This window comes from Gavialis gangeticus, unplaced genomic scaffold (genome assembly GCF_001723915.1).
Source record: "Gavialis gangeticus isolate Ggan-Ray unplaced genomic scaffold, GavGan_comp1, whole genome shotgun sequence".
NCBI classification, from domain to species: Eukaryota; Metazoa; Chordata; order Crocodylia; family Gavialidae; genus Gavialis; species Gavialis gangeticus.
Window position 1 is genome coordinate 4,968,980 of NW_017729019.1, and position 17,738 is coordinate 4,986,717.

General features: G+C 49.3%; 2 protein-coding genes and 1 long non-coding RNA gene across 6 annotated transcripts in view; 2 read left to right on the forward strand and 1 right to left on the reverse strand.

The window, feature by feature from the left end:
- The window catches only part of AHCYL1 (adenosylhomocysteinase like 1), a 49,544-nt gene extending 37,095 nt beyond the window's left edge, over positions 1–12,449 (forward strand). For 3 of the 4 annotated variants that reach the window (XM_019513877.1, XM_019513874.1, XM_019513873.1), the window contains exons 7-17: positions 44–150; positions 448–564; positions 818–881; positions 2,336–2,424; positions 3,495–3,565; positions 4,589–4,683; positions 4,883–4,981; positions 6,638–6,706; positions 7,901–7,979; positions 9,455–9,575; positions 9,942–12,449. In XM_019513877.1, coding sequence (XP_019369422.1) covers positions 44–150; positions 448–564; positions 818–881; positions 2,336–2,424; positions 3,495–3,565; positions 4,589–4,683; positions 4,883–4,981; positions 6,638–6,706; positions 7,901–7,979; positions 9,455–9,575; positions 9,942–9,948 — 918 coding nt within the window. In that variant the 3' untranslated portion in view covers positions 9,949–12,449. Of the gene's footprint in view, positions 1–43; positions 151–447; positions 565–817; positions 882–2,335; positions 2,425–3,494; positions 3,566–4,588; positions 4,684–4,882; positions 4,982–6,637; positions 6,707–7,900; positions 7,980–9,454; positions 9,580–9,941 lie in introns of those variants that run through there. The other variant, XM_019513876.1, reaches the window with a different exon arrangement.
- The window catches only part of LOC109295185, a 17,667-nt gene continuing 10,251 nt past the window's right edge, over positions 10,323–17,738 (reverse strand). The window contains exon 3 of the long non-coding RNA XR_002096687.1: positions 10,323–13,002. This is a non-coding gene — a long non-coding RNA (uncharacterized LOC109295185). The remainder of the gene's footprint in view (positions 13,003–17,738) is intronic.
- The window catches only part of STRIP1 (striatin interacting protein 1), a 17,876-nt gene continuing 15,985 nt past the window's right edge, over positions 15,848–17,738 (forward strand). Inside the window, exons 1-2 of the mRNA XM_019513872.1 lie at positions 15,848–16,041; positions 17,463–17,532. Coding sequence (XP_019369417.1) covers positions 15,865–16,041; positions 17,463–17,532 — 247 coding nt within the window. The 5' untranslated portion in view covers positions 15,848–15,864. The remainder of the gene's footprint in view (positions 16,042–17,462; positions 17,533–17,738) is intronic.

A 17,738-nucleotide genomic window follows, 5' to 3' on the forward strand; every position in this document is an offset into this window, starting at 1 on the left:
TGCCCCCCCCCCCCACCCTTTTTCTTCTCTTCATGTTCTCTAGATCCTGGATGATGGTGGAGATCTGACCCATTGGGTTTATAAGAAGTACCCCAACGTGTTCAAGAAGATCAGAGGTATCGTAGAGGAGAGCGTGACCGGCGTGCACAGGTAATGAATCCAGGAGCTGCTGTAGCTCTAGCTCCTTTAGGGCAGTCGGCTTCTGCTGTTGGTTTCCCATTGTCTCTTGCATGGAGTCCAGAAGAGACTGCCCATCAGTATGCTTTGTTTTGGTATGTAAGGATGGTCCATTCAGATTCCCCTAGACTCACTGGTGCTCAGCCAGGGGGTCTGGTGGTCCTGTCTTATTCATTGGCTTTATTAACCATGTTTGCTTTGTTGCCTGCAGATCTCTCTTTAGTTTGTCCAAAGGAGATGGTGGCTGAGACCTCTTGTCTTTCCTTGCAGGTTGTACCAGCTCTCCAAGGCTGGGAAGTTGTGTGTCCCAGCCATGAATGTCAACGACTCGGTCACCAAACAGAAATTTGATAACCTGTACTGTTGCCGAGAATCTATCTTGGATGGGTGAGTCTGACCTCTCAGGACACTGTGGGGCTTGCTCGTGGGACGTATGGCTGTTGTGAGATGGATCCTTAATGCTGTGGATGTTGCACACCTCCTCTACCTTGCACGAATAGATCTGTCTGTATTTTGTCGTCATTGAATGTTGCAGTCTCTGGGCACATGATTCATGTTGGAGCATTGTCCTGTGCAGGCAGCTCTGTCCAGAACACTTTGTGACTCTGATCCCAACACAGGTTTCTTTTCTATCCCGTAGCTTAAAGAGGACCACGGATGTGATGTTTGGAGGGAAGCAAGTGGTGGTGTGTGGCTATGGTGAGGTAAGTTAGATGGATAAGTGTGTGGCAGCAGAGCTGGGATTCAGCATCTCTGAGGCAGAAGGAAGGCCTGTGCCTTCCCTTCAAGCTGTTCATTTACCACCTATTAGTAGTAGCTGCTTGTCCTTGCTAATGAGGGAACATGAAGAAATAAAACATAACAAGGAAGAGCTGGTTCTCTAGACAGTATCCCGTATGTGACTGGCTAATTAGCTGAGCTGAGAGGGAGTTGAGTCTTCAGAGCATGAGAAGATGGACCCTTCCCACTGTGTGCTATTGCAGTAAAACTTTGCCAGAACTTAGTGAGATGCTATCTACAGCATCGCTTTCCCAGCTGGCCAGCAGGTTTGCTTTAGGAATTGCCGTTCAGCTCAGGTGTTGCTGCTCTGGATTGCCATATGGGGTCCTACATGGGCAGGGGCAGTGAGACTGGAGACTTACTGGTGTTGAATATAGGCTGATTGCATCCACCACTGCTTTCCGAAGGAGGTCAGTAAACGGAGTACTCTCAAGTCCTTTGGAGCTCTCTATTTAACAGACCCCCTGGATTATGCCAGGTGGGGTTGTGGGGAATGGGGATTTGTGCATCTTTCTTCTGAGTCATCGGAGAAGAGATACCACAAAGCAGGAAGCTGACGTCTTGCCCTGAACATGTGATATCTGTGTGCGTATTTATCTTAAAGGCTGTGTCCAGCATAGCTGGGGCACTAGCAGTAGCTGTCGGTGCTCTTCTCCCCTGGAATATGTTTGTTAGTTTGTTTTTGCACCAAAGGAGCCCAAACTTTGCCCAACTAAGAAGCCACGCTGGCAATCTGGCAACAGCCCACACATTGCAAGTAATTTGCCTGTCTGCTCAGAACAAGCTGCCACATTGCATGCTGGGATCTGTAGTCTCATCAGCCTGTTTTGCCATATTAAACATGAGATGCCAGAGGCTGGAGAGTGGAGCCATCCTGTCCACCCCATGTACATGCTGGAGAGTTACAAATTCACCGCTGCTATTTTATTTTATTTTTTAAGGAAGAACATTTGGAGGTTCACACAGATCCCGGTCTGAACGTATTTACTTTCAAAATAAAAGTGAGATGGGATCCCTGTGGCTTTAATGTCTGTTTTGACAGCTTAATGTGTTCCTTCTGGAACCCTTCTGTCTGCTGGATGTTATGCCAAAGGCAGGAACTCCAAGCAGGTGGTCTTGGAAAGATGTTTAGATGAGGGGAAGATCTGGGTTCTAAAGAGCAAGTGCCTATTGGCAAGTATGTTGTAAAGCTGTTGCAGCATGTCTCTGCTCCTGAGCTGGGGTTTGAGCTGGTTCTTGGCAATTGGCAGGTATCTGATTAGAATCTTGCTCAGATCACAGACACCTATAATTATAACACGAGTGCGTGTGTGGCCTGTCAGTGGGCACCTAGTAGTTCCTGTGTTTTGAGGCTTTTTCACTGTGGTTTGTGTTGCAGGTTGGAAAGGGTTGCTGTGCAGCTCTGAAGGCCCTAGGAGCCATAGTCTACATCACCGAGATCGACCCTATCTGTGCTCTCCAAGCCTGGTAAGAGGTGAAGTGTTGAATGCTGCTGAGTGAGAATCTCTCGCTGTCTGTCTGGCCTCTTAGGCTCTGTCTCCACTTCTTAAAGTTGAATCTGAAATCCATTTTCTTAGCCCAAGATGCATGAGGTTCCTCTGCATTACCTCATGGGGAGATCACTCAGACTCAGATGGAAACAATAGTGAGCACACTGATTCTTAGAAGGGCTGTACACAAGGAAGCTTCCTTTTTCTCAAATGAAGCCGTTCTGAGAATCAGTTGGCTGATTGCGTGTTTCAGCTTTTGTGCTTGGCTCTAATTACAGGCATTTGAGAGAGCCAGCAGTGTACAGGGAGTTGTGGGATCACTGTTGACAGCTTTCCTCAGCCATGCCCTGTACTGCTTGGGTGGATTTTGAACACACTGCGTGGGTGGAGCAGACCAGGGGAAGCTTGACCTTGAGCTCTGATGCTCAGGATTGCATCGGGGGGTGAGCTAAAGGGGCTTTTAATGTGGGTTCGGTCTCAAGAGATCAATCCTAAGTGCAAGACTGGGTAGCCATTGAGACCAGCCCTTTGATCAAGCTCTAAGGAGAAGTGAGACTAGCTTGCTCAGGAAGATTCCTTCTCCGCCCAGAGCCTCATAACCCATGGGTTAGACTTCTAGGAGACTGTAAATCTTGTGGTAGACTTCCTTAGCCTTTGAGTTCCTGTATCCTTGGCTCAGATCAATCAGCAGGGTCTAGATAAAATGATTGCTAGGTGCCTTCAAGCCAGCTAGCGAGAAGGATGGCTTGAGAATCCGTCGCTTTCCGATATTCCAACCTGGATGTGAACATCACAGATTTCTTTAGTTGCCCCATGACATCCATAAGTGTGGGTTTTACAAAGGATCCTTTCTACAGAGTCCACCGTGCAATAATGTACTCTGGTTATTTTTCTTGCCTTCCCAAAAGGGCATGGATGGGAAGCCTGCAACAGTTACATAACCAGAGCAGACCTTGCAGTGCTGTTGCATTTCTTCCTGGCTTCAGCTTTCCAGGGAAGTGGAGAGCATCATTTTCTCTTCTCACTCTGCCCCTTTCCTTTTGCCAGCATGGACGGCTTCCGGGTGGTGAAACTCAATGAAGTCATCCGTCAGGTGGATGTTGTTATAACCTGCACAGGTAGGACATGTGGGAGGAAAGGTGGTGGCTGATGCTTGCTTCAGGTCAAAGAAACTTCTGAGGAATTGTTTTGCATCCATGTACAAGGTGATGATTATCTCTACTGGTATCTGGAAGGATCCCCATATGCTCATTCTTCTGATGTGTTACAAATGCAGCCTTCCTTTCTTTTTCATATCCTAGCAACAAGGTATTTAGCAGAATTTGCAGATCCATTGGCACTTGATAGGCCAGGCCATGAATGCTTCTGCTGCGGCCTTGAATTTGTGACCTCTGAGCTGTCAACCATGTGTGTTAGCATCTGTTCCACCTCAGCTCTCACTTGCGGCCTGAGGAGTAGCAATTGTGACTCCCGAAATTGCCTGCCTCTGGGTGCTGAGCTGCAGAACCAGCTCCACTAGTTCAGCTGCTAGCAGGAGCTCATCAAACTAGTCCAGGTCCCCCATGGCAGTTAGTACAGGGCAGGGTGAGGGAAAAGTTGGATCCATTGCTGTGTCTTGGTGTAAAAAACGTGAGCTATGTTTGCTATGGGGCAGGGTACATCAGGGTGACTCTTGGGTTCACTGGGAAGAAACAGAGGTAGTCCCTAAGCATATGTATTTCCCCTGTTGTTTGGGGGTCGTTATTGCCTGGGGAACTTTACCATCCAGAGCCACAGGTGTGAATCCCTAAAAAAAATCTCTGTGCCACAGCCAGCTAAGCTGGCAGAGGTCATGCCTATGCTTACATTAATCAGCAGGAAGTAACCCCAAGATCAGTCTTCATCTGGGGCTGCTGCTGCTCCTCCTTCTTCCCCTTGTCTCTTTCCCTTCCCACTTTTATAGCGGTGTGTGTCAGCCAGCCTGCCCTGCTAGACTGTCGGGGTGATCACCCTGGCTGGACTGTTCGCTTGTTCTGTTTGAGGCTTGTAATCTTTGTGAGACTTGAGGCTGCAGTCTTCAGCCCATCAAATGGAGGGAGGTGTTGGTAGATGTCCTTGTAGTCACTTTGGGTTTACGTTAGCTGCTGCTTTTTTCCCTGCAGGAAACAAGAATGTGGTGACCAGGGAACATCTGGATCGAATGAAGAACAGCTGCATTGTGTGTAACATGGGCCATTCTAACACAGAAATTGATGTGGTGAGTAGCTGCAGCACCTGTCTTGGTTGGTCCTTGAGTCACAACTTCATTGCTGAGTTCAGACCAACTCATTGGTGATGATCCCCTGCCTTCCTGCTTCCTCACTTCAGGGAGCTAGCTTCTGTCCCTTTCCACAGTGATCCACAGAAAGCAGTCAGTAAGTGATAACTCTGGCTTGTTTCTCTCTCTTCCTGTGCAGACTAGTCTCCGTACCCCAGAACTGACTTGGGAGCGTGTACGCTCACAGGTGGACCACATCATCTGGCCAGATGGCAAGCGGGTGGTGCTGCTGGCTGAGGTATGTCCTTGAAGATGGGCTATGGATGCTGCAGCAGTGTCAGTGCTGAAGCATTGCACTGTATGGAGACCCTGTACATCTGTTTCTGCATCCCAGGAGAAAGTTGTAGGCAGATTTGGAGTTGGAAATTGGCTAGACACCAAGCTATGGTATAATAACTAAGACCAGTATCTGTGGCTGGAAGTGTCTTGGCTTGTGAGGCAGAAGATTATGGCTGTAGAACTAGTATAGTCACAAGGTTTCTTGGCTTGAGTTTTCTCAAACGGGTAGGCAGGACCTATGAATGCAATGGTGTCTTGATAGCCAGTTACCTTCAGGCTCATTCTTAACAACCAGGGTTTATGCCTACCAGTTAAATCAGTGCAGACTAGATCTTGATTTAGGAAGGACCAATAAGCTATTAAATGGGTCATTTTTTTCCTTCCTGTTCAATCAATCACTCTTAATTCTCTTGGCATAGCACAGTTTTGCTGCTGGAATCGTAGGCGCCAACTTTTATTTTTGCTGGGGGGGGGGGCTAAGATGATGGACCTGTGGCCCCAGCTCCCCAGTGTGTGGGCAAGGGGGTTGTGGGCACAGGTGACGCATGGGGGGTAGGAGGGGGGCACAGGTGATCCTAGGGGTGGGGGAGCACTTGCCCCCCAAGATTTCCACTCCCACAGTGGGGCGTGGGGCTGCAGCTGGGCTGGATCAGCTCTGGCCAGGAGCCGTGGCCCAGTGGGAAGGACCCAGTGCGGGAGGGAGCACCGCACTGCCATGGCCACCAAAATGAGACATCCCCTGCCTGTATAGCAGCAGCAGGGGCACAACTCCATTTTGCTGCACCTCACTTTGGTGGCTGCGATGGCATGGTGCTCCTGCCTATGCCAGGTCCCACCAGATGAGCTGCGGAGGCCTGATCTGGCCTGGCTGCAGCCCTGCAGCCCTCCGTGGGTGTAGAAATCTTACACCCACCCCCACCCCCTGCTGCCCAACATGTCGCCTGTGCCCTCTTCCCTCCTCCTTAGATTTACTTGGAGGGAGCTGCGGGAGCTGCTCTCTGCTGCTGCTTAGCTGCCACATGCCTGTGCACACACTTGTGCACGCCCACATGCACCAATCCAGGTGCTGCCCCCCTGCCTTCAGTCACCCTTCCCACTCCCCCCAGCCCCAGGCAGCCCCCTTGCAGGCTGGAACTCTGCCAGTCTGCAAGGGGAAAACTGCAGTTTCCTGCATTTTTCTCCATTAAAGGAGAAAATCCACATTTTTCCACAGCGAATGGAAAACTTGGATCCCTGGCCTTAGTCATTATTCTTAAGAAATATTACTTGGTTTTTCTCAGGTTTGGGCCCCAAAAACCCTCTTCCTGAAGGAAGCACCTATGGCCAGAGTGCTTGTCCCTCCATGACAATGATTTGTCTTTGTCTTTAAGCTAAGAGCAGGAGTTTGGGTGGGAATCTGGGCTGCTAGGCTAGTAGCCTGCCATCCCTACTCAACTGGGACAGCAGGACCTGCCTCCAAGGAAGGAATGCAAATGGGGAATGTGAGCGAGTCTGGGCTGATTGGTGCCATGGACTGGCAGCTTTAATAAGTGTGAAGAATTGTGGCTGAGAGGACAGTGGGGATTCTGAGCTTCCAGTGCACTGAGGTTGGCCTTCATCCTGTTGTCCTTTTCAGGGTCGTCTTCTCAACCTGAGCTGTTCGACGGTTCCCACCTTTGTTTTGTCCATCACCGCCACCACTCAGGTTTGTTCAAGAAACATTTCATCACCTGCCCTGCCCAGCGCTCCCTTTCCACATGGGGGAGTTAGCAGTCCATGGCCTCCTGTGGTCTCAGGGTTGAGAGAAAGCCCTTGGGCAGCAAGTGCTTTCACTGACTTGCAAGGCTTCAGCTGCTTGTGTTTTTTTTAGAACTGTTATTTCTTGGAACTGGGCTTGGATGAAATAGTGTTCAAGTGGCTTTTGGCTTTGAGAGCAGCAGTGTCACCTCAGATGGGTGCCCATCACCGTGGCCACTTGTATTTTTCATTATGGGTCCAACTTTATAAGATCTGCTCTTGCAAATTTGATGGAGAGCTGACTGTACTTGGCCTTGTGCAACAGGCAGCCAAGATTATCTTGGCCCTGGTGTAAGCTCAAGAAATGGGCACAATGGGAAATCCAGTTGTAGCAAATGGACAAACTTCGTCTAAAGTAAAGCTCACTGAGTATGGCAGAAGGGAGTTGTAGGGGAATTATGTGAATTGCTGTTTCTGACAGCTGTAGAATTTTTAAGAGAACGTTATCGTTGGTTTACTTCTCCACCATATCTGCAGTTCACTTATGCCAAGCAAACAAGTTGAACCAGTGGTGCTCAACCTTTCAGCACTATGGGCCAAATGAGGAGCATGGGGCTGAGCAGGCTGGATAAAACTCTGTGCGCCAGGATTGGGCCCTGCACTGCCTCTGCCCGCTAGGATTGGGCTCCAAGGGCCCCTTGCTGTCCCCATTCAATCCCATGTGTGGGGACCAGGCTCTAGTGGCCCCATGCCACCCCACATGCCCAACCTGGCATGCAGGTTCATGCCCTGCAAGCTTCTCTATGGACTCATAAGGAGTCCTGCAGGCTGGGTGACACAGTGCCAGGGGCTAGAGATTGAGCAGCCTTGGTTTGGACAATTAAAAGGGGCTGCTCACTTTTCCTCTCCAGTTCTAAAGCAGCAGCACTTGAAATGCGGGTGCAGGGACAGAAACGTTTCCCCTCAATCGGAACCATTTGATTGCTGATGGGTTTTGTAGGAGGCAGAACTGTGGACCAAAACTGATTTCACACTGTCCCTCTAACTCACAGCTGATGAATTGTTCTTGTGGCTGCATGGCAGAAACCACGGGTAGCTCTTCTTTAGTTAATGCCGTTGTACTCCGTTTCCATGACTGACTGACTCTGTATGATGCCTGTAGGCTCTGGCTTTGATCGAGCTCTACAATGCTCCTGAGGGACGTTACAAACAAGACGTGTATCTGCTGCCTAAGAAAATGGGTGAGTAAGGGGAACTGCTTGATCTTGAATGACTTTAAAGGGGGTCTGTAGAGTCCTGTAGGCTTTGATCAGAACCCTGCTAGGTTGTTAGCAGTCACAATCTTGCCATGCTTTTTCAGTGCTCTCTGGTTCATTTCTTGCTCCTTATAGGAAAGGGAACCTGTCGTCCAAAGGGACAGTGCAAGATTGTTCAGCAGAGGTTGCCAAAGCATATGGGGATTGGGGGGGCCTTGCTGTTTGTGGTGACAATGTGTGTGCACCTTTAGTGAGCTGGTACTCTCTGCTGACCAGCTTGTTTGGATTTGTCTTTGTTCTTGAACGTTTCCTCTGCCTTCCCAAAGAGTGAAAGGGGCTTATTCTGCCTGACAGGGCTCTAAGCCACAGTTTTCTTCCCTGCCTAGTTTGCATCAGTTTGCTCTTCTCTCTGTGCTGGGAGATCAGGAAGATTATTTTAAATATTAAGACTAAGGTTTGAAGCAGAAATATGTAGCTAGTTTAAAGGCCAAGTTACCATTAGTGGTAGCTTTTGTGGCAACTAAGAGGAGTGGCAGTTCAGCTTCAGATACAGCATGTTGGGAGCTGTAGCCTAACTTAGCTTGAGTGAGTGCAGTCAGTCAACATCAGTGTTAACCATATTTACATGAAATATAGGAAAGTGGGTTAAAAGCAGTTATCTTTTGCAGCAGGCATCTGCACACTGCTGCTTGGTGCATTGGTGCTTTTTGTTCTTAACAGGGCGTGCTTCTCACACAATGGAAAGCCTAGAGGTGACTCTTGATAAAGCACCGCACCTCTAAGCAAGTAGCCTTACCTTGCACTTTACACATTTGAACTTTGGCCAATCGCATTGCTTGTCTAACAACAGCCTGGAAGTGCCCCGATCAACCGTTTATATATCTGCTTATGCCATTACCACATACTAATGCTGGGTGGTGACAAGGCTTTTTAGAGCTGTTAACATGCATCATGCATTTTGGAACATACTGATCAATCTGCTGTGATGCATCAGAGAAAGATAAGTCCTGTAAGTGCAAGGCCATCCCGTGGGGTGGTTTCTTCCTGACTTTACACTGGCAATCCTTCTGCCCTGAAATATGAAGCTTGGCCATCCTTGTAACTCCCAGCTCATTCAGCCTGTAAGCTTATATCCCTTTTCAGTGCCCTTCCTCCACCTAATCTATGCAGTTTTTCCTAGCCCGAGACCTACAATGAAAAATGTTCTTCTGCGGTAAATTGGATCCAGTCTATCAATTTCTTGAGAGAGAACTTTTTATTGGGTTTATCTGGCACTCTAATCCCATCCACTGTATTCTGAATCAGTTCATCTACTGCACTTATCCAAAAAGTGTGGGTGCCATAGAGTAGTATGTTAGCACGAGTCTGCCATTCATCACACCGTCAGTCCTGTAGAGTGTGCTTAGAAGAGTAAGTCCACCTAACCTAATTTCCTCTGGTTTCATCTTTACTCTGCCCAGATGAATATGTTGCCAGCTTGCACCTGCCTTCTTTTGATGCCCATCTGACGGAGCTAACAGACGATCAAGCGAAATATATGGGACTCAACAAAAATGGGCCTTTCAAACCCAACTATTACAGGTAACTTTTGTGTTTGGGGGGATTAAAGAATCTGTCTGATATCTTCTGATGCTCCTTTTCAGTGGTAGGATCATGGGTTGAGCCTCTATTGCGAGTCCACATGAGTTGGGTTATTTTCTCTTAGTGTTGTCTAGCTGACTGGGACATGGACCAGCATCCTCCTAGCTCTGGAGAGATTTGGATAATTAGCTAAGATGAAGGTGTGGAGCTGATGCTTTGGTGGGTTGGGAAATTGCCATTGGAGGGGACGAGAACTCTGACACATGGAGGGGAAACAGTTCTTTGCAGTTGCAAGGTTTTGCTTTGATGTTGGTCCCCGGACAGTACTCAGTGCCTGACTGGTCTCCCCCTTTCCTTCCATTACAGATACTGATGGACCCTAATGGTGAAGGACCAGACCACACGAGACAATTTAGAGATTATTTTTAAAGATCATTTTATTTTGTTTTACTCCTTTTCTTTTCTTTTTTTAAGCTGTTTTTATTTTTCTTTTATCTGCGTGATTTTAATGTCACTTTTTTGTTTGACTTTTTTCATGTGATCGCATCTTTCTCTGTCTGATCCTGGCAGAAAACCTGGGATTTGCTTTACTGCTCCATGGCCAAAACCAGCATGGTTTCAGGCTTTCACTCATGGAAAGGTTTCCTTTCCTGATCATGAAGAGTGATTAATTCCTGCGGTGGTTTTTACCTTTTCCAGTGCACCTTAGCTGGGATACCTGAAAATACTGATATACTGTACTATATGTTTTTTTTTTCTGTGCAGGATTATCTGCAACTTCTAAATTGCCTTAACGAGCCCAGTTTTTAGCTGCTAGTTCAGTGCATTGGAGCAGAGCGGCACCTAATGGCCAGCTAGGGAATTGGTGAATAACCCCAGACCAGATTTCCTTTGTGGAGGTGGTTTGGAGCCTGGTAAGGGTAAGCCTCAGTGGGTGTTATCTATTCTGTTTCAGGGTGCTAATCTGAATTTGAATGGGGATTGGTAACTAGCATAATCCTCATTTTCCTAGGTATTTTTTTTTAGCCAAACTGCACCTTATTTGAGTTTAAAAAATAATTTTTTCCTTTTATTTTTGAGCCTAAAATGTTTTAATGGAGGTGTTTCTGAGCGGAAACACTGTAGATCTGTCGGGGGCAGCTAAGAACATGCTACCGCCCGTCCAGCTAAGGGCAGTTCTTGCTGGAGGGCTCCAGTGTGCGTTGGAGCCTCCTGTGAACTCCCTGGGCTTCTAAGCAGAAGTGAGTTTAGACACAGAGATGGCCCTTCCCGCTCCTGTCCCCTGCTTAACATGGGAGACATTTGATGATGTAGCACCTTTTTCTGTCAGCTTTTCTAGCGGCGTAGCTCTCATGCTGAAGTCTAAATCCTGTGGCCGATGGACCGTTCTGCAAAGCACTTAGCTCCATCTTCAGGCTCTGTTCATAGCAACTGAACGTTGGAGGCAGAATCCTTGGCCAACTGCACTGCTGTTTTCTAAAGCCTTTCAGCTGCTTTAATCAGCTCTTCCCTCCCTAGCCCCTTAGGTGGCAGGTTGTCCTATTTTACTTGGTTCAACATATTCCAGCTCCATGCAGAAGGGCCAAAATGCCTCTGTGGTTTTTCAGCCCTTGGCCCCAAACTTAATGTGACAAAAATTTCAGCACAAAATGTACAGCCTTGATTTCAATTCAGTGCTCAGTGAATGTACAAATGAAAGAGCTCTAGAGACCCAGCTCACAAAGGGATTTCTGCTGAGCATGTGGCATTGGTCCAGGTACTTCCAATTCTGCTAGAATCTGCTGGTACAAAGACAATCAAGGTGCTACAGTGGACCGCAGCCATCGCCTCTTGTGCTCCCTTGCTATCAGAGGTCACTTTCTGGCCAATCTTGCCCACATACAGAGGATGCATTCCTAGTGCTCTCTTTAAGAAACCTACTTCTGCTTGTTTGTGGGTGGTGCTGGCTGCTTGCTCTGTCTAGGAGATAAAAGCTCTTAGTTGATCAGAACAGAGGCTAAGTTAAGATTAAAAGGGGTAGCTCACCTTCCCAAAACCATGCAGTGCCTCCAGTGGCTAGTCTCGTATTTCCCCACTCTCTTCTTTACAGTCCAGCACAGCCCCTTGGTCATCTTTTCTGCCCCTTCTCTGAGATGCACGTAGCTGCTTTGCTGACTCATTGCTGCCTTTGGCTGCCTCTGACTGCCAGACTGGCTTCCAAAGGACCATGCCTTGAGTGTAAGGATTGCTGTAGGCTGCCCATGTACCCCTTCCTCTGCAGCCTGGATTTCCACTGAACCAACAAGTCTGTGATCTCTTATGGGCGGGGGGCTGGGGGTCTTGCTCTCCTTTCCTCTCGCCCAGTGAAGAAGATATGGCTGGGAGCATGGGGAAGCTCTCTTAATTGTTGATGCAATCCAGAGGGTTTGCCATGCACCGGGACTCTGGCTTGCGCTTTCCCTCCTCGCTTTGTACGTGCATAGGAAGCTCTTGTAATCGCAGCCCTGGATCTCAGAGCAGACTTGGTCTCCCACTCAACCAAGCAGAGCCCACATACGTTCCTAAATGTTTGCCCTTGTGACTGTCGGGGGGGGTGGGATCCTGGGCAGTTCCAGAGTCCAGACCCCCTGTTCCATTTGTCTGTCTCAGTGTTAGTGTCAAAAGGAATCTTAGCTTAAGGGCTTCATCTCTGTATAAGCCATGTAACAAAAGGACACAATGGAACAAATGGTCCCACGTCTAGGGAAACCTCGATTCTGTCAGAAGGAGCATGTTCTCATCGACCTGGGAGGGATAGGTTTATTTTGTATATGAATGATTTTTAATGAATGCAATATTAATCCTTGCAGATGAGCAATAAATCATTACAATCTAATTAAAAACGATTAGAAAAACCACATCTCTTGCCTGGGAGGCTTCTTTTAAAGACATAGCCTGGCACCATCTCATCAGCAGGTCAGCTGTTGCCATTTTGGGCATGGGAACAGAGCTGTTGGTTGCCCCTTTTAATCAGGACCTGCTCAGACAAACACACGGTGGTGCACACTTCATCCTCAGCAGCATAACTGAGTGGGTGGTGGGGAGAAGGAGTACAAAAGTAGCCATTGCCACAGTGGAGATTGATCATGCCAGCACTGTGCGACAGCTCCAGGTGTAGAATTGCACTGCTGTCCCTCTGTTCATCCTCCTGATGAGGTGGTCAGACCTTAAATGATGGGCTGTTACCAGAGTAACCGGTAGGCTTCTTATGGATGCAAAGCAATGACCTTGGAAACGCATGTCTTTTTTCTGCATTTACTAGATTCATTCAGACACACTGGAATCCTTCTGTACAGCCCTGCTGACATGGGCTCTGCTACTGAGCTGTGTTATACTGGCGTAGGATACCGATGCGTCAGGCTCTTGTTATGACCAGCAAGTTCTGAAGCAAATTACTAAAGGAATCTGCCTGTTGATGCAGATGTCACCTAGTGTTTGTTTAACTAATGTCCCTTCAAGGTCCCTGTACAAGATGCCTACAAGCGTGGTGATGTTCAACACAGTCCTGTGGATGAGGTTTTAGAGCAGCAGTTCCCAACCTTTTTAGACAGTGGACTGGCAAACTGTGGGCCAGTATACTGCAGTCTGGAAGTGATGGGCATAGTGCAGACTGGCAGGCAACTCTTTTTTTATATACTCAGTATAAAAAAGGGTTGGCTGCCGGTCTGCAGTATGCCAGTCACTTCTGGACTTCCGGTCCGGCAGTCAAGCCTTCGTGGACATGGCCCTGGGGTTGGGAACCTGTTTTGGAGGATGGGAACTGTCAGTCAATAAAACACTTGATGACCACCTACTCTGATTTTTTTCCCCCTTCAGTCCTTGCTGCTCCCTGGAGGTGCAGTGCAGATATATTTGATGACAAGGTGCTTAGCCCCACATGGGGGCTCCCTGAAGAAATCAGGTTTAAAATTGAACACCCTTCCTCTCAGGCCTGGGATGCCTAAAATGGTTCAGATTCCAATGTAACCAGTTTGCCAGCCTTGTTACTACTGACATAGCGTGTCCAGGGTTAGTGTCTGCCAAGGATACACTGGGTGGGGAAATCTAAAGATGTGGATCCTCTGTGGTTTCAATGTCTTCACATAAACACTAGTGCTGATCTTTTTCCCTTTGGGCGAAGCACCGACGCCTCTAGGTGAAAAGCACCAGGGAAGCAAGAAGATGAAACTTAACCAGGCTCAGACTGAAGTTCCTTCCCCTGCTTTTTTTAAACATTTTTCTTTATCACTGAGCTCTGCTGAGGTGCATGACTGCGGTTCAAAGTCAGCTGAGCAACCCTCGCGAAGCTTTGTTGCAGACAAGTGCCGGTGCCATGTTTCCCCTCCATCTGCCTGCTCTATTTTGCGTTGTCAGGGTTGGTAACAAAATCCTGCTCGGTTAGTGGTGTGGGGAGGAGGAACTTTGCCAGTGTCGATATGCCTACTTTTCTGAACAAAGCTGCTTGGGGCCACTGTGGCCTTTTGGAGCCTGTGTACTGGGAGCTGTTTGGACCCCAGGGTCTCTTATTAGCCTGGTTGCTGGTATTTTAATAACCACTTTATATCAAGAGAATGGGAACACCTTAAGCCACTTTTAAAACAGGGCAGTGGGCATAGACCCTAGGAGGTAGCCTCACTTGGGCTTGGACCCTCATAATCAAGCTAAACAGGAGCTGGTCACATATGAGCAACCTCCTACCACCCATCTGCTCTAGAGCCTGCTGTGAGCTGCCTGCCACCTTATGCCGAAGCTGCTTGCGTGGATGAACATGCATGCCCTGAGCAAGCAATGCAAAGAAGGGTGTGTTGCTGTTTCTGCCCCCGGCGCCCCCAGGACTTCCACCTGTTGGCTTGCAGCTTACAAGGCTGCACAGCTCCAAGTGGGCATTGTGGCACTTGCTATTCTACCAGGCCAAACCCTGGTGGTGTCCAGTCCCCTTCTTTTCAGAGCCAGACTGAAAACACCAAATGGGTGACTGGGCTCTGCCCACGAAGCTGCATGTAGCCCACGCTCCAGAGAGCCAAGCAAATGGTGGAGACCATCGCTGCTGCTGGACTCAGGTTGTTTTGGGTTTTTTTTGGAAAATTTTTCATGTCCCAAGTCAAATCAGCCAAATCCATTCCAAATCTGTGAGTCTTTCAAGAACCAGATGTGGCCTTGCTATCGGCAAGCATCCTCCACCCCACCTGGGGCTTCAGAGGTTTGCAATGTCTTTAGCAGGCATCCTATGTGCAGGCCCAAGCCCGGAGGCTTGGGATTTGGATGCCCCCGAGTTTTGCTTGCCTTCGGCCACATGGCAAGAGCAAGCGAGGGAGGAGTCACCTATTTCCATAAAGTTGGCGTGTATCTAAGATCTTCCCACTGGAAGTGAAAGTGGGAGGCCAGTGAGAAAGCCACCTTCATGGTCATGGTGTTTCTCCTACGAGGACAGGTCCTTAATGCTACCAGAGTCCCTGGTGAAGAGAAGAATACAGACCTCTTGGTTCAGAAACAATACCTTTTATTAGCCCAACTACGAAATCGCAAAGAAAATTCTCTTTTTTTCTGCAAGCTTTCAGGCTCAAAGGCCTGTCGCCATCTTGAATTTGCCCAGAGCCTGATGAAGAGATGTTTGCATTTCTTTTTGTCTCAGATGAATATGGCTACCAAATATATTCCCAAACCATTAATACAGGGACTTTTTTTCCCCAGCGGAAGCAATTGTGGGGGCTAGAGGTCCCCCGGGGAAGCTGCTTGGAGGCTTTGGCACTGGCCAGGGCTTGGACACAAGCCCGGTCCCTTCCTCTGCCACTTGTTTCCTGTTCAGCCTTGGGTGTGTCACTTCCTCCATTTTGTGCCTCAGTTTCCCCGGCTTTAATGACGGTACTTTGGCAGCTGCGGCCAGGCCATGACGCCTTTAGGCCTCGGCTGGGCTCGGGGATGATTTTAAATCGCTTTCTCTGGTCTAGCTTGAGATGGCCACACCTAACATGGCCGCCCGGGCGGGGCGCGGGGGGAGGGGAAGAATCTCCTTGATGGCCACACCTAGCATGGCTGCGCAGGGGGGGCCCATCAGCGGTGGTCACATCCAGCATGGTCGCGGGGGGAGGCGGAGCTATGTTCCATTGGTAGCCGGGGGAGGGCACAGCTATGACCCACTGGTAGCCACATCCAGCATGGCGTCGGGGGGCGGGGCTTAGCGGGGCATCGAGCATGGCGGCGGCTCCTCGGCTTTCACTGCAGTTCTCGCGAGAACAGCCGGTGAGTGCTCGCGAGATGTGGGCTTGGAGTGGGGGGGTGAGGCGGTGCCAAGATGGAGCCTGGTGGCTTCGTGGGGCCGGGGCTGCTGGCCGGCAACAACAAGCCGCGCGGCGGCCCAGGATCGGCGCCGGTCCCTGGACCTGTGCCGGCCCCAGGCCCGGGGCAAGGCCCGGGCCTGGCAGGCGGGAAGGGCCGCGAGTTCAACCGCAACCAGCGCAAGGACTCGGAGGTCAGCGGCGGGGGTCGGGGTTAGATGGGCACGGATGGGGGGTTGTACCCCCAGGTCTCACATGTGTTGACACCCCCCACGGAGTTCCCCTGTCCGCTGTGGGGCAGGCTGGGGGCTTTGGTCGGGTCGGGGTGGGGTTCGGCCGGGGGCTGGACGGCATGCCCCCTCCCAGCCCCACTTTGCGGTTCTGGTCGTCCTGTGAGACGCGGAGGGGATGCGGGGTGATGGCGGCAGGCCTCCAGAAAACAGCCCTCGATGTCAAGAGCCCGAGTGGTGCCACGGTTGGAGGGAGAGCATCCTTCCTTCGGAGTAGAGGAGAGAGAGCAAGCGGAGGAAGGAGAGAAATGCCGCGATCTTCCCTGCAGAAAGACCTGCGACTCCTGCGGACGGGTTTGTGGCTCGAGTTGGCTGGAGACTCATCAGCGAGCCCTGGTAGAGATGGTCCTTGAGCTGAGGGATTGCTGCCGCTGAGGACTGAGTCGCATCCGAGTGAGGACAGCAGGAACCCGGGTGGTGCAATACAGACAGGTCGTTTCTAAGTAGCGTCTGCTGTGCTGCTTGGGACATGGATAACCATCTTTAAAAGAAGAAAATGCCGCCTCCTTCTCAGGAGCTGATGGAGAAGAAGGAGCTCCCAGCAGTGGGGATGCGACGGGTCACTGGAGGAGCCAGGGTCTCAAAGCGGAGGCTTGCCTGTTGCGAAGCTCAGTTAGGGCCGGCCGAAGGGGCTCTCATCAGGAGAGGAAGATTGATTAAGGCTGTTTCTTGAGGAAGTCCTGAAAAAGAGTTTTTCCTTTCCCCTCGGAAAGGGGCAGGATGATCCTTTCTTCTTGTGATAGGTGGTTTAAAGCGACTCCTGTGTCTCGCTGGCTTGTTATTTTCTCCCCTGCGCTTGGTCACTTTTCCTGTGTTCTTGGACTTCTTGTTTTTGTCTGTTTCTTACTTAGCATGGAGGGCCCTCCTGCAAATGAAATCCTGATGACGCATTTCTGCAGGGGTTCATGCTGTTGGACATCAGTAAGATCTCTGAGGCCCCTGTGGTCAAGACCTTTAATGCTAGGATTAAATGAGAGCTTCTGTCTGTTTTACACAATGATTTTCACTTGAGACGATCCCCACCCCCCAAGTTGTCTTGAGGCCAGTTGTGTGTAGACATCACGTATGGCTGCGTGCAGCAGCGCAATAGCAGTGCAGAGCAAGGTTACACAAGACAGCGATCAGTATTACGTCAGCTCAGAAGGCGGGGGATAGCACAGCAGGTTGCCTCAGAAACATTTAAGATCTGCTGGTAAATGCCAGGTGTTAGGCTGAAGATGCAGCCTGAGCCTGCAAGCGGTTAATTTTGAATGTTCTGACTGATTTATTGGTGGTTTTTAATGAAATGTGCTTTGTTTAAAAGTGAATTTTCCTTCTGTCACCAGGGCTATTCTGAATCTCCAGACTTGGAGTTTGAATATGCAGATACGGATAAGTGGGCTGCAGAGTTATCGGGTAAGGGAATTTAATCCCTTTTGATCGCTAAAGAAAAGTTGTATTTTGCTATGCACTCCTCTTTAGCTGCATCTGGGTGTTGTGTTTAGTAAAGCTAATGCTATTTTGAACCATAGTTTTTGCCATATGCTGTGTAGTTTTTTTTCGAGTCGGACAACAGAAACGGGTGGTTCCATTTGAGTGTGTCCTTTTTTTTTTTTTTTTTT